Below are 15,321 nucleotides of genomic sequence, written 5' to 3'. Positions count from 1 at the left end.
GCATTATGTAAACACACAAAATGGCTTTCTTTATCATTCAAATGCCGTGTCTGAGGTTTTTTTTAGATCACTGCGGGTATAAATCGGAGGCTCGCTGTTGACAGAAGTGTTCTCGAACGCAACTCTTTCTTGTTAGCTCATTTTCTCGCCTGGGCAAAGAGCATACTTACCTCAACACCCCAGGATCTGCTTCCGCTTTGTTGCTGATAAATTCACATCAAAGTTGCTGCCTGCCCCTGCCCAAATACCATCATCCACATAAGCGCTTCACCGCTTCCCTTTATGTAAACGGGTCAAGTTGGGTTTCTCCACCAGCGAAACAATTACCGGTAATCCCATAATAGATTTAGTCTCCATCTATATTTAGCTTCAGGTCCACAATGAGAATCGAGCCACGCTTCCTGTGTGATTCCACTATTCCTCACATGAATGGGACTGTTGGAGCTGGATTGTGGGGGGGGGGGGGGGGAGGAGTGAATTAAGTGTATTTTGCCCTGATGTCTTTGTTGGATGAATTGTATTACACCCTGGTGCATGTGGGGGTTGAGGATGTGAGGTTCAGCAGAGGGGGGCGGCTGTAACCTTTGCAACAAGCTTAAGCTTTCTCTAATGCACAATCACAAAGAAGAGACAGCGGGTGTTGTGAGACTAGGGCGCAGTAATCGCCACCACCGCTGAGCCAAACTGTGATGCTGATATTGACTCCCTCATTTATTTTAATTTAAACCACCACCAAACGGGGAATAAACATGAGTGGTGTATCTTTTCACAATTGCCTGTTCGGCGCATTATCGCCACAGTCAAGCAGAGAGGTGCTCAAACGGGGCCCGTCTCCATCTCGTCCTAAACTCGTAAAGCCCACTCGCATCGCTTTTCCCTTTCACCCACAAAAACTGCCCCTTGCCCAAGAATGTAATCCCAAACTGCACCAATACATGCTCATTCTGGAGTCTCAACTGTAATTATGCTTGTAGTGAAACCCACACACCGCAAATGACACAATGTTCTTCGCCCTCTCTGCATATCCACCCGTCATTGTGGTTTCTTTTGTTTTTTCACGGCGAGATGTTCCGCCATGCACTAACATGTTTCTCCTCCATGGTTGATCTCCCTCAGCCCAGTGCGGCGGCTCTTTGACAGCCTTTAGTGGCGTCATTCTCAGCCCAGGGTTTCCAGGGAATTATCAGAGCAGCCTGGACTGCAGCTGGAGAGTTCAACTCCCAATTGGCTTTGGTAGGTTCTCCCCAATCTGGCTTTCCTTCCTCTCCCTCCGTTCCTCTACTTATGTCATTACACTATCAGCAATGAAACTAGAAACATATCTCTTCTTTTCAGGGATCCACCTGCAGTTTCTGAACTTCTCCACAGAGCCCGTCCACGACTACTTGGAGGTGCGGAGTGGGAGCCTGGAAACGGGAACGGTGATTGATCGGTTCAGCGGCCCAGTGGTGCCAAGCTCTCTGTTCAGCACCACCCATGAGACCACGCTCTTCTTCCATAGCGACTACTCCCAAAACAAGCCCGGCTTCCACATTGTCTATCAGGGTGAGGAGGAAGGCTCCATCCAGTTTTCCCCCCACAATCACTGAAAAGTCACATACTCCTCATGGCACAACAGATGAGAAGTAGATTCTTTGTGTTTTTAGACTAAACAAAAGCCGATTTCGAGGCTCTACCATATTATTTCATAACTCAGGTGAGGCCACATTTCAATGAGACATTAGTGTAGTAACAATAACCAAACTATATTGTTTTCTCTACACTTCAGCAGCTTCTAAAAATAATTCTTCACTTCAGCCAGGGATATTTTATAGAGTAGGCTATGCTCGCTTTCCCAGCTCCCAACCCTGACTTGCTATTTCGCCATCTCACCTCTGTCATGTCCACCTGTCATGTCCTCGGCTCCCCAGAGTTATTGTCCCCTCCCTTTCTCAAGGATAAAGTCGTCTCTTTACTCTCATGCCTGTCATCTAAACTCGTCCATCAGTTATACAAGCTGGGCCTATTCAGTTGGTGTCTCCTTGCATTTATTGGTTTCTTGGTGACCTGCCCCAGGGGCCCTTACTCAGGCAGCTTTTGAAGTGTTTTAGCACCACTCATAACTGCAAATGTAAATTGCATTTTATATTTTTGGAAGTGCTCTGAGAAACTCTCAAGTCAAATTTGAGGTCTTTGATAATCTCAGATACTGAATTGTATATGGTCTTAGAGGACTTATTCCTGCTGCATATTTCAGCTTTATAAATCTTCTCTACTTTGTGTATTTATTTTTCTCCCAGCGTATGAGCTGCAGCGGTGCCCGGACCCTCGACCTTTCCGGAACGGTATTGTGATTGGTCAGGACTACAGTGTGGGAATGACCATTTCCTTTGAGTGCCTCACAGGTTACACTCTGCTCGGAGAGCCATCGCTCACCTGCCTGCATGGAGTCAGCAGAAACTGGAATCACCCCATACCTCGCTGCGAAGGTAATCATCTGGTGCCCGGTGGAGTTGTTCATGTGCACAAAAATGCTAAAGAACAACCGAGACACACTTCTCCATTATTAATCCGCATATCTAGATTTAATATTTAACTGTATCTATTTTTGAAATGTCTTCTAGTATTTGTTGTCCTCTACACAAAGTGCTGAAAATGCCCTTTACTCTAATGTATTGTTCTTATTCAAAGCATCTAATTCACTGCCAATGCAACGCCACTTTACTGAACCATAAACTGACACAGCCTATTATAATGATATATGGGGCATTTGAAAGTCTTTATTACAAAGCTGATTATGCCCGTCATTGTTGTAAATTTCAAGAAGACTCTTTACATGTGGCTCCGATAAATTATGGCACTCTTTTCTTAAAAGGGTACAAACTGTAAGTACAGCATGTCAGAGTAAATGTATTCGTGTCATCTATATAAGATGGACGTGACTTTGCGGTGTTACTGCATTGCTGTGTTTATCACAGGCAGTGAATCAGTTGCTGAGCAAAGAAAAAAGGCTGTTTTTTTTCCTGTAAAACTGGCTTATTGTTTAGAGGTGTGTACCTACAGCATGTCAGCGCCTTCACAATACATTTAGGCTTTCTTGTTGCACACTGATGCATTGGTTCTAGTTCTCACAAGGTTGCTTTCGGTAATTTTAATTGTCTCCGCAGTGCTGCTGGCTGCTGCAGTAATGTCAGAGCAGTAAATATCAGACTCTTTCCAACTCTGAACTTGGCAGAAACAAAAGAAACTCTCCAGAGAATGCAGAAATAAACTTATTCTGTACTCCAAACAACTTTTCGATGTACAACACGGAAAAGTAATTTAAGTCTTGACTAATCCTCTCAGCTCACCCGAAAATTTACATCTGACCATCAAAGTTAAACAACTGTGTGCAAATGTGCAAAAGTATCTCTCCAAGATTGAATGCTATCTATTTTTTAGTGTGGGCGATGAGGTTATCCCTTAATCCATTAGAGTAATTATTATTCTAACCTGTTTTCTAGAGCCTTGTCTATAGAATATCATATATTTTACTCAATTTGGTCATATACACATAGTGGGAGATGTCAGAGGATCCATCTGCAAAGATTTGATCTCACCTCTGGCAACCACAGCTCTTTAATATGTAATACACAGACACCTTTTAATAGCAGTGATAGATGCAATGACCCTTTAATCAGTTTAATGCACCCTAAGGATAGCCATTAATAATTAAGGAACTAAATCCAAATTCCTTTGCACCTGGAGTCCTGCTTTACGTCCAGATAAAAGCATGAGCGATATACTCGGCTTCATTAAATTTGCAGCAAACAGTGACCAGCGCTCTGATATCGTTTGTTTTTAACAACACTTAAAGGTGATATTGCCATAAAAACACCTTTTATGGGTTGTGTTAAATCAAAGCATGTTTTTATGTCATCCATCAACCCTCCCATGATTTTCCTCCCACATTCCAGCTCTCTGCGGTGGGAATATAACCTCCATGAATGGCACAATTTACTCTCCTGGCCACCCAGCTGAGTATCCGCACTTCCAGGACTGCATGTGGACGGTCAGAGTTCCCCCCGGTTACGGAATCTACATCAACTTCTCTGTAATCAACACAGAACCAATCTATGACTACATCACTGTGTGGTAAGTTGCTTTTTCTGGCACATTTCAGCCTACCTTAACGTGCACAGATCATTTTATTGGCAGATTAGATTGTCTGTCTTATTTTTTAATCGCCCTATTCCCCATGTGATACTTAGAAAATTCATTTGAAGCTTTACCACTAAGATTGCATTTTAAAAATAGTGCCAAGATGTGTGTTGCGTTATATAATTTTTTTTTTTCCCTGTTCGGCGCTCGGCTCCCTAAAGCGTGAGGAATCTTTCTGAAGGTATCTGCGGCTTCCAGTCTGTGCGGAGCCGAGTGTGTCTCGTTCCAATTTTAGGAACAAACGGAAAATCTGGGTTAATGTTACATAAACTGAATTCGCAGGCACGGAGGCATCGGCTCCGAGTTACCTGGGATATTTGTTGGTACGCTTGAGCTGCATCTGCTAATGAGCAATCACACAGCTGCAGAAATATTTATATTAGCAGCTTGTTATCAGGCCAGCAGCGATCTCCCCAGCCCTGTCACCCTCTTCCGTCTGCCTTCATGACGTTCCTCTCTAGTCGAGAAAGCCTCAGGCAGTCAGGTAGATTTCCTCATGGGTGATGAAATGCCTTCCAGCTTCCTGGGTTACCATTTATTCTATGGGGGCTACTGGCGCTACAATTTTCAAATGAAATAGCACATAAACAATATGTCCCCTGATAGTAACATTTCATTTCCCTGCCTGACTGCCATCTCCCATTTTGCCAATCACAATGAAATGAAACTGCAATAATGCGTTTTTTTAATATATAAGATATTAAAAGTACACACTCGTACAGAAAAACATTTAGCGCGCAGTGCATCATTCAGATAAATGGGCCTGGAGCGACCTGAAAGTGCCAGTAATGAAACACTTTTTTAAAATAATGGAAAAGTTTTCCATTAATCCATTTTTTTCCCTCATCCTAAAAAAAAGTTTTTCCTCTTTCATAATTAACAGCCTCTTCAAATAACACATTAACTCAAGATTTTCATTTTTTAAACCGTTTGTATTTTATGTTTTGACAGCGCTGTGCTGCCCATAGTTTATTTAAAGCAGGCTTTTGGTTAGGCCAGTAAATCATTTAACTACATGTGCTTTTAACAAATCTCAGTCCTCTTACAGGTTTCAGATCCTCAAATTTGGTAGCTCTACTTTGTCTTCTCTATTCCCAGCCTTTCCTTTCAGCTAACTTTGTTTGCCAGCTGGGATACACGAGAATAATTTGTCTCTTTCCCCGAAGCTCTACCCCCCAGTCACAAGTATCTAAAGTTGCTTTACAGGCGAGGCTCCCAGAGGCGGACCAATTTTACCCTTCTCTTTATACCTGATGACTCAATTTGTGCACACATCTTATTCATTTCAGTTGTTGTGAAACTTACTTTAAAAACTAAACTTAACAAATGGCAGCTACCCAATACTTTGATGCGGCTGCTGGTTATTGTTTAGCGTTAGTGTTGGACCTGCTTCCTTGTCCACAGAGCGTGGGCTTCTTGATGACACAGGCTTAGCTGCAGCACTGCTCAGAGCTCACTAGAAGGCTGTTGCAATGTCTCAACTAGTGTAAAACTATTTTAATTGCAAAAACAAGCTTGATTTGTTTTGGTCTTGCCAGTGACCAGAAATGCTGAGTTTAAGATCCCTTCAACCTCCTAATGGCGCCTTGATTAGTTTTATAAGCCTGGTTCTGGATTAAAAATGTATGATGGAACAGCTCGGATGTGGGCGTTTCTGTCACTGAATTCATCTGTGAACCGTAGCTGCTTTGGTATTTCATTAAGTGAACGATGCAACTGCGTATCGGCAAAAAGTATCGGAACGGCTCGGTATCGGCAGGACAGTGTTTGTTCCGTATCAGATCGGGAGGAAAAAGAACTGGATCGGGATGAGACTCGTTGTTTGTATCTATAATCTGTAACTCTAGCATCAGACTAACCTGTCTTGTGAATAAGAGATATTCTTGGAAACCTGACTCCCAAAGGAGGGGTAGGTCACTGATTTGGATCTCATCCTCTACTGGCTGCCATTTAGCTGTACATCAAGTTTGGCTTCGGCTGTGGACGTGTCTGTGGAAGTTACACCAGCTCGGAGGGCTCATTGCTTTCTAAGTTATTACTTGTGCAGATTCAGAACTCATTTTTCAACCCCCCACCCTCTTCTATCTCCTCAGGGACGGGCCCGACCAAGCTTCGCCGCAGATCGGCCAGTTCAGCGGCAACTCTGTCCAGGAGGGCGTGCCCACCACCGCCAATCAAGTTCTCATCAAGTTCCACAGCGACTTCAGCACCAGCGGCTTCTTTGTGCTTCATTATCACGGTAAACGGCGCTTTGAGTGGTGCCAAGGAAAATCTTGTCCAGACAAGTTTATTTGATCCTTACATCGCTGGAACGGCAGTGTAAGGAGATCTATAGTGTAGCACGGCTCCAGGGATTATTTCTCAGTATTTAAATAGTGGAACATCTAATTGACACTGTTTTCTACTGAAGCCATTATTTAGATGTTCACATTTAGCTTCCTTTTCTTTGGTTCTTGTTTTTCAATGACGTTTAATGAATGCCCTCTCATGCCTGCTTTTAATTCTGCTCTTTGGAAATTTTCCTTTTGAAAAGAAGTTGGTTGACACCGTCTCTTTTGTCTCAGCTCTTTAAAACAGTGCTTTTTCTATGATTCTTAACGTTAATAGTCAGCAGTTTGACCTATAGTCAGGTTTTAAAACGTAAGCGGCATGCTGAATGACGTGCACACCTACGTGCACACCTACACTGCTGCAGAGCATAACGTCTGTGGTCTTTCTAACAGCGTACCAGCTGAGAACATGCCAACCGCCACCCCCGGTCGCCAATGCCACCATCCTAACTGATGATGACGAGTTCGAAATAGGTTTGTCTTATTTCATTATACTTGTTTACCAGCCAGTGACGGCGTCTAATAAAATAAATCTGCATCAGAAATGAAATAACTTAGTCAGACAGCATGTAAAAATGGAATGAAAGTAGGTCTTTTTTAACCTTAATTAAGTGTCATCATCGTCTAAAGGTTATCAGTCAAACATTGTCCTTACTCTTGTTTATCAGGCAGATGTTATTTAATTCCTCTGTCACTTTTAGGTCTAAAAGCATACTGTCTTTTATTTGAATAAATGAAAACATTACTACTCTATAAAAAAATAGTCCTCTTAATCTTCACTATTTCTTTTTACAATTACCTCATCGGGTAAATGCATAGGATGCAGTTTTTCTCATTCCTTCACATCTCAGGCACTAGGATATAGTTTTTTGGGGGCTGGGCTGTTTGGCCTTTACAGTCTGTCTGCATCTTCAGCGTCAGAAGCCATGTGGACATGGCCAGTGGCTGTCCTGCTCGCTGCGTCGCTGTGCTCGCCAGTTTGCACCTCTTTCGCCAGACGGCGATGTCAATCTTCATTAGAAAACGTGTTGATGATTAATGATTCAGGCAGTTGTGCTGAGAATGCCTCTGCTGGCTTAACGCTGCGGGGCGTTGTTTGCGGACGGGTGGGTGGTTGGGGGAGTGATTGGCCCTGATTCTCATGTCCACCCCTGCTCTGTGTTTGCGTGGCTTTGATTGTGTGATGGCGGGTGTGCGTTACCTCACAGGGGACATTATCCGGTACTCGTGTCTGCCGGGCTTCACCTTGGTGGGCAACGAGATTCTGACATGTCGGCTAGGAGAGCGGCTGCAGATGGATGGACCCCCACCAGTCTGTCAAGGTGAGTTACTCTGAGTTCGCTGTATGTTGTCTTGACTTTGTTGTTGCTTAATTATGGACTGTTGGAGCTGTGGGGGAGGAATGTGTGTACATTGCTTCTGTTTGGTCTGCGTCCACCTTTAATACTCCACAGCAGGCATACTGACAGATTTCCGTGTCCCTGATCTCTGAAAATATGGCTGCTTGAATGATTAATACAAAATGTCCTCCCCGTGATGGATCGTTAAAAATGAGGCACATTAAAACCACTCTGTGTTCCACCAAAAACAAATGCTGTCACCTTGGCCACCTGTAGTAGCCATCAGAATACTGACAAAGCTTTGTCTCCCGGGGATCCACGCAATTGCCCTGAAGTCCTTTGTCAAGAGGTATCGAGTTGATGAGAATTTTGTCTTACCAGAACTGTGAGACGGTGTTCTGTCGGATTCAAGATCACAGCGTGACAGATACCAGACAAAGCCAGTGCCTGCATCCATGAAGCATCTTAGATGCAGTGATGTGAAGGATATTTTTGAAACTTATATACTACGTACACTCACTATTTTCAGCAGGAAAAATGTCCGTTCATCTGTCCGCGACCAACTGAAACAATCTGCTTGGACACATTTAATGAGAGAGTTCTGGTTGTAATCAGCATCAGGAACGGCTTTCATGACCGGACTTTCACAAATTCTGTCTGTGATATAAAGAGAGATGAAAGAGGAGATTAAGGTTTCATGGTGTGTTGCTTTGGATCAGCCTGGAATACGGAACAATCCAATTCCAGTGAATTTATCTCCAGTTCTTCGCTTCGTTTGTGTGGAAAATGGTCAAATTAGCAGGTCAGTACTAATGAGAACTGTTAAATGTGCTGTATCTGATTATTTCTGTTATTTGCTCAGTGAGGATAGACTACCAGCATTAACTATTTGCATTTCTCTTGTTGAATTAGTCCTGCCAGCTCACCTTCTCATGTGTTACTGACAACAGAGAATCTGCCAAGAGCCGTCGTTGATGCGAGCTCGGGCTCAAACACTGAGCCGAAGCTGCCAAATCCAGATATGCCTGTGTTTTTTTAGACTTACATCCCATGCCGAGCAAACAAATGGACCAAATAGCTTTTTTGTCGCCTGTATTTAAACTCTTTTTGAGCTGGTGTAAATTTTTTCCATTAGGATTTCTGTGCGAATGGTCATCACAGGCAGGGGTGTATTAATCAAAAACCAGTTGGGAGCATCAAATTAAAGTTATGTCCATATGAGCTTTTGTAATTTGTTGTAATCTGTTGTTTTACACTTGCAGGCCCCACCTCATTATTGTAGTCAAGAATTCATTACATCTTCCTGTCTTGACTAGGTTATGTCCTTGTGCCACCGCTAACGGCAAACTAATTGCTCTCCTTGGGAGATGTAAAGTTGAACTTAATTCGAGCTGACCCGCAATTCACATCCAGGAGACTGCAACACTAAGCATGTAAAGAGGACGCTTCCTGTTGGCAGCTTGCCGATAGGGCAGGAAAAGTAATTTTCCAGCAGCTCCCAGATTCTGCTTTTGTTGCTGTCAACCCTTCTGTTAATTGTCGATTTCTGCTTAAGAGATATGCTGAAACGTCCTTGCGCGGCCTCGCCACCAGATATTGCTGTTTTAAAAAAAAAAACAAAAAAAAAAAAACATTTCCCCATTAGGAATGCCGGTGAGGAAGGTTACTCTGTTGCTTTGATCAAGGATAAAAACACAATTGAGCTGGCGCACAATGAAGTTGGATCTAACACATGAATGGCTTTTTAGGGCGATCCATATATTTCCACGGATTTGTTGAAGAAATTAGCTACAGACCCCCGCCGGAATTAGATTTTAGCAAATGAACTTTTTGATATGGTAAAAGTAAGAGAATATTGTCATAACTTTGTCGATAGTTGCAATATATTATTATCTCTGAATATATTTGCACGTGGTGTCTGCAACTGGTTTAGCCTTTACTTGATTTGGTTTTTAATCCCTGCACTTGAATTTCAAGGTCAAGCGTAGTTATAGGTTAAAAATGTACTTGCTGCATAGACCGATTTGTTGCCAGGCAACACTATCTGCTCAAAGTTTCAATGGCTCACTTTTATTTATAACAAACGGCAACAGTAGAGAGAAGGCACTGTGCACTTCAAGCTCTATAATATCAAAAGGAACTTTATGTATTTGAGTTGATTTCCTGTCTGAGCCAGAACCGTTTCCTCAGATTGCTCAGACGAGTCCTGCTTGTCCCAAAATTCTTCCATTTCGGAATGACGGCGGTCACTCCGCTCCTGGGAACCCTAGTTTTGGCAGCACATCATTCCCCTATTTGTTGTGAACAGTCTGTCGGGTGGGCATGTCGAAGGTGAATTCTGTTTTTATGTTTTTTAATACCTCCCTAAAATTAGCCTTCACACAGCTCTTCTGAGCCCAAAGCATTTGAGCGCTGGTGAAATACTTTCAAAGCAGAGTGTTCCGACACCCTTTGCTTTAATAAAGGAATGTGCCTGAAAGAGATAACGGCGATCTTGAGCTGTGAGAGATGTAAAACACAAAAGCATTTCTTCAGTGAAAGATTCTTTCCATATTCGTCACAGTGTCAATCAGGGCTAATCATATCACAGTTTGAAATTAAATTGCTGCTAATTGCTTCTCAAAGAAGCCGTTTTTTTTTTTTTTTTTAAATCCATAATCAATGTGATGGTGATTTTTGCACAGAATCAAGTAGACATTTAAGTATAATTAACACCCTGCCAAAATTGCAGCGAAACTGTCTTTTACCACCACCCCTCTGTGAGGGCCAGATCTGAATCCAGTTTAATAAGCGGAGATGCTTTCAGGCTGGATATCAACACTCTGGACGGACATATCTGATTGTCAATGAGAATTCCAGTTGTAAACCTAACAGCGCAGTTAAAAGCCCAATTATGAGTGTCTTCAGGACCCCAAATAAGTGTAAGGAATATTCATTCCCCTCTGCGTTACAGCTCTTTCTGCATTTTATTTTCCTTGACATACAGTATGTCTGATTGTTTCCCGTGACCTTTTTATCTCCAACAGTTGTTCACATTAACCTTTTGCACGTGTCATGTTTCTTCTCAAGAGGCCCAGAAGAGAAACTTTTGCTTCTAGCCGAAAAAGAAATAGATGGAAACGAGGCCTGTCATCATTTCAGACATGCCAGCCTGCAGGAAATGAAGGGAATGCTGTGAGCCGTTGCACATGAAGTCAGGAAAACACGCACGCACACACACACACACACACACACACACACACACACACACACACACACACACACACACGGCTGTTTTTTTTTTTTTTCCATACAGAAGAAACTGTTTCACGTTAAGACTTTTATTGTTTGATCGATTGATATGGTGGAGACCTGGTGACAGCAGATTCACCAGCTCAGCTATTAGTTGCAATATCAGTCGGGCTGAAATGTCATTATTTCAGGACGAGTCCTTTTTTAAATGTAATTTCTACTGTCAGTGCATCAGGACGAAGAAAGGAGAGAATATTTTTATCTTTTTTCACCCCCTAGTCCTTCTCCTCTTTGTTGTCCCTTCTTGTTCTCTGCTTGAGTCTCCCTTACGTCAGCTTTTGTCCTTCTTTTTTCTTCTTTTCCAGTCCAATGTCCAGCTCACGAGGTGCGTTTCGATTCGACCGGGGTGATCCTGAGTCCAGGCTTCCCAGAAAACTACCCGAACCTGCAGATGTGCTCCTGGCTGATCAATGTGGAGAAGGGCTACAACATCACTTTGTTCTTTGAACTCTTCCAGACAGAAAAGGAGTTTGACATCCTGGAGATATTTGATGGTGGGTCCTTGGGATTTTAATAAAATAGAAATTTTCTTGTATTTACTTCTACTAATTGTTCTCCACATTGGGAAACTGTGTGTGTGCATCTCAGGGCCCAACATTTACAGCCAGAGCATGGCATCGCTCAGCGGCGACATCGAGACCCCGTTCAATCTGACCACCACGGGCCACCAGCTGCTGCTGCGATGGTCGTCTGACCACGGCACCAACCGCCGAGGCTTCCACATCAGATACGTGGGTGAGTATCAAAGTATGTATCCAATTTCTAATCATATTCTCCTTCTATTACTGCATTTATACAGCAAAAATAAGTAAAAATCATGGGTTTTACAGGCTTGCTGTCTTTATTTTTGTGTTAATACCAAAAGAAGAGTGAATATTCACTCAACATTCTCGGCAGCATCTAGAACATCTGATGTGTGACCCCATGATTTTTATTGTTAGGTTTTTATTTTTTTTCGGGTTCGGTTTAGTGATCATGCTCACAGCAGGATATGTTTTTCACCGGCAGAATGAGGAGGCAAGGCATGCTGTTTTGCACTCTTTAATTTAAAAAGGTTTTAAATTCTTAATTGGTTCTTTAATAAAGCGGGTGGCTAAGCAAGAGCAGCAGAGGTAATCTCATTCCATTTGAAATGCATCAATAATAATGAAAAAGCACAAAAGACATGTATTTTTCATGTTGTGTCTGTGTCATATTTAATAGAGGGGAATGTTCCTGTGAAAGCAAGCCAGTGTGATGAATTTTGTAAAGAAGACTCCGCTTTGACTTGATTGATTTGAACAGAAGACCGACTTAGCGTCCGCAGTCGGCCTTTTTGTCGTAAATCCCTCCTCTCTCCCAGTCATGCTGATTTGAAACAATGTTTGACAGCATTTGTAATGCATGCAACTTTTCCTCCAGATTTCCAGTCCTGTCGGCAAGGCCATGCTCCTAGTCTCAAAATCAGATTTATCTTATTTGTATTCAGTGGGCTGTAAGATGAAGAAGTGGAAGGCTTGGAAGAAATAACTGGGGGATGCGCCAGTATTTCATGTGTTGAAGCAAACTGTGCATGCATCTACCCATAGGACTCTCAAGACTAGCATAAGCATGATTTTGAGGTCTCTCTTTGCTGCGTGCTACACAGGCTGAGTGCTAAATAGACGTGACTTTCCTCAGGCACTTTCCTTCATTATCCTCCCGCATTTCAAATGGATCCACGCTGTGACAAAATGTTCACCTGAGCCTTTCTCGAGTTCTGTTGAAACACCCTCCCCCTGCTTTGAATAATTTCCTTTCTTACCATTTGTGCCTGCCTGTTCTTGCAGATTCTTTTCAAGACGTCGCATTTATCTTTCTCCCTACTTTTCTCTGCCTTTTCTTTGCCCTGTCACTCATCTCCTTGATCCCACTCCTTAATCTCTCCATTTATTGTAGCGATGTACTGCAGCACCCCAGACTCCCCACAACACGGCTTTGTTGTGAGCCAGACCGGGGGTCATCTTAACAGCATGGTGCGCTGGGCTTGCGACAGGGGATACAAGCTAATCGGAAAAGGCACAGCTGTGTGCAAGAAGACCACCTATGGCTACTACACCTGGGATGCACTCGTTCCTGCATGTCAGGGTGAGGAAGCCTTTTAAATCTTTTTTATTCCAATTTTGTTTTCTTTTGGCCGGCTCTCTGCCCGATAATTAGCGGGCCCAATCATTAGCGCCCACGACTTTTTCCTCATTTGAAGCCAGACTCATTGAAAGTCAGTAGCCCATCAGGTGGACCAAAATAAATCAATCCTACCGTCTTCGTTCTGTCAGTTTTCACTTTGCAAAATCACTCTCATCTAACTTGGTGTTACCATGCAGCGTCGTCTACTGACGCCACGTAACGGCGGTCTTTGAGATGCATTCCACGTCCCGTTCATACCACGGCATAGACGGTATACTGAAATGCAGAGAATCAGCAAAGAGCAACAGATGAGACTGTGATGAGAGAATAAATGAGGGAATGAGAGCACATTCCTTAGTTAAAGAGCTGCATTGTAAGGTGGTGAGGGCCAGTGCTGATGCCTCGGGCGATACAGACAGACTTGGGCTGTTTGATGTTTCAGTCTATGCGGTTGCCTCTGCATCTTAAGATATGTGCTTGTTTTCATCCGTGCTCCATCCAGCATGGATACACGCTCTTCTCTCCCTCCCACCTGATTCTCAAGATAAAACCCTTGATGTCCAGTATTTTTCGCTCTGCTTCGGCGTGAAAGACTGAGGAAATTGAAACCCCCGACCTGATATTGTTTTCTAGTTGCACCGCTTATGCAACCCTCGTTAATGAATGATCCGCAAATGTAGTCATTCCCTTCAATGCGAAAGCTCCTGGATGGGAATGTTTCCTCATTTGTTCAGTTTTAGAAATAAGACTTCTAACATGGTGGAATTTCAGACTCACTTGTAAATATTCCAATTAGAAGCAAATAGCTCGGGGAGCAATCAGCAGGCACCCCCATGGCAGTATTTTTTAAAAATGTCATTTTAGCACATGTTGTTTTTGGAAATTTTAGAAATATCTAATTTTTGCTGATGGATTTATGAAAGTGTCAAACAGAGAAAAGCACAGATGCACTTGTCATTAATGATGCTAACATCCCATAATGTGCTCCAGAAGGCAGTTCCACCTAGCATGCACAACACCGGGGCGCTCTTGCTCGGTTAATGTGAAAGCAGAGGTAATTAGCAGAATTAATTTCATACGGGCTCTCTTTGTTGTGTTGAGTCAAAAGTCCCTGCCGTGAATAAGGGCGGTTATCTGAATTCTACAGGATGTCAACTTTCTCCTTTTGGATATTAATCACCAACAGGTTACTGTTTTCTTTTTAAGGAATAGTAATAAATCGCTGCTGTGTAAACCTGTATTAGTAATTGGCGCGATAAATGGCTTTCTCCCACAAAGATGCTGTAACCATTTATATCTGTGCGGCGAACGTCCCTAATCCACCCCTGTGTTTGTCAGGTGTTGCTCTGCCTGCTAGCATGTGGCACAAATACATGCGTGTACAATTGTCCTCTTTCCCGCCTGCAGCCGTGTCATGCGGTGCGCCCAGCGCGCCCGTGAATGGAGGTGTGCTCGCTACAGATTACTCCGTCGGCACACGGGTGACCTACTTCTGCAGCAGCGGCTACCGACTCTCCTCCAAAGAGCTGACGACCACAGTCTGCCAGCCAGACGGCACCTGGAGCAACCATAACAAGATACCTCGATGCATCGGTAAGAAGCGGATGAGGTGTGGAGAGGCTGCAGGATAAAGAGGAGGAGGGGTGTAGAGAAACGGGGTTACCTCAGGAACACAAAGCACTGCTGCATACTACAGGAAATGTGGAGAGTTGGTGTCAAAAACTGTGAAATTAGCTTCTTCACATCAAAAGTTGGTTTGTAATTCCTACGATTGCTTTGTGTGATTGCACGATTCAGAGAAATGAAGATTGTGTCCCAATTTGTAAACATCTTTGTTGTAGTAGAGCAATTTTCACCATAAATGCAGGAAATTGGCTGTTTACGCTTTATATGGATGGATTCATTTTAATGATTAAAATGTTTGCTCGCCACTGTTTTTCTTCTTTCTACTGACGCATTGTTATACATGTTCATGAGTCTAGATTTAGCAGTGTGCCATATTTATGGAATGAGAAAATAAATTGAAGTCAGTCAAT

The 15,321-nt window shown here is 43.0% G+C and overlaps 1 protein-coding gene across 1 annotated transcript in view; it reads left to right on the top strand.

The window, feature by feature from the left end:
• Nucleotides 1-15,321, top strand: part of LOC130533193 (CUB and sushi domain-containing protein 3-like) — a 139,564-nt gene that overhangs the window by 85,328 nt on the left and 38,915 nt on the right. Inside the window, exons 40-50 of the mRNA XM_057046426.1 lie at nt 1,117-1,233; nt 1,336-1,545; nt 2,280-2,468; nt 3,936-4,113; nt 6,273-6,418; nt 6,903-6,983; nt 7,718-7,831; nt 11,446-11,634; nt 11,729-11,875; nt 13,058-13,246; nt 14,693-14,878. Of these exons, the coding sequence (XP_056902406.1) occupies nt 1,117-1,233; nt 1,336-1,545; nt 2,280-2,468; nt 3,936-4,113; nt 6,273-6,418; nt 6,903-6,983; nt 7,718-7,831; nt 11,446-11,634; nt 11,729-11,875; nt 13,058-13,246; nt 14,693-14,878 (1,746 nt within the window). The remainder of the gene's footprint in view (nt 1-1,116; nt 1,234-1,335; nt 1,546-2,279; nt 2,469-3,935; nt 4,114-6,272; nt 6,419-6,902; nt 6,984-7,717; nt 7,832-11,445; nt 11,635-11,728; nt 11,876-13,057; nt 13,247-14,692; nt 14,879-15,321) is intronic.

Source organism: Takifugu flavidus, chromosome 10 (genome assembly GCF_003711565.1).
Source record: "Takifugu flavidus isolate HTHZ2018 chromosome 10, ASM371156v2, whole genome shotgun sequence".
Taxonomy (NCBI): Eukaryota; Metazoa; Chordata; class Actinopteri; order Tetraodontiformes; family Tetraodontidae; genus Takifugu; species Takifugu flavidus.
This window is presented reverse-complemented; position numbering and strand designations above follow the sequence as displayed.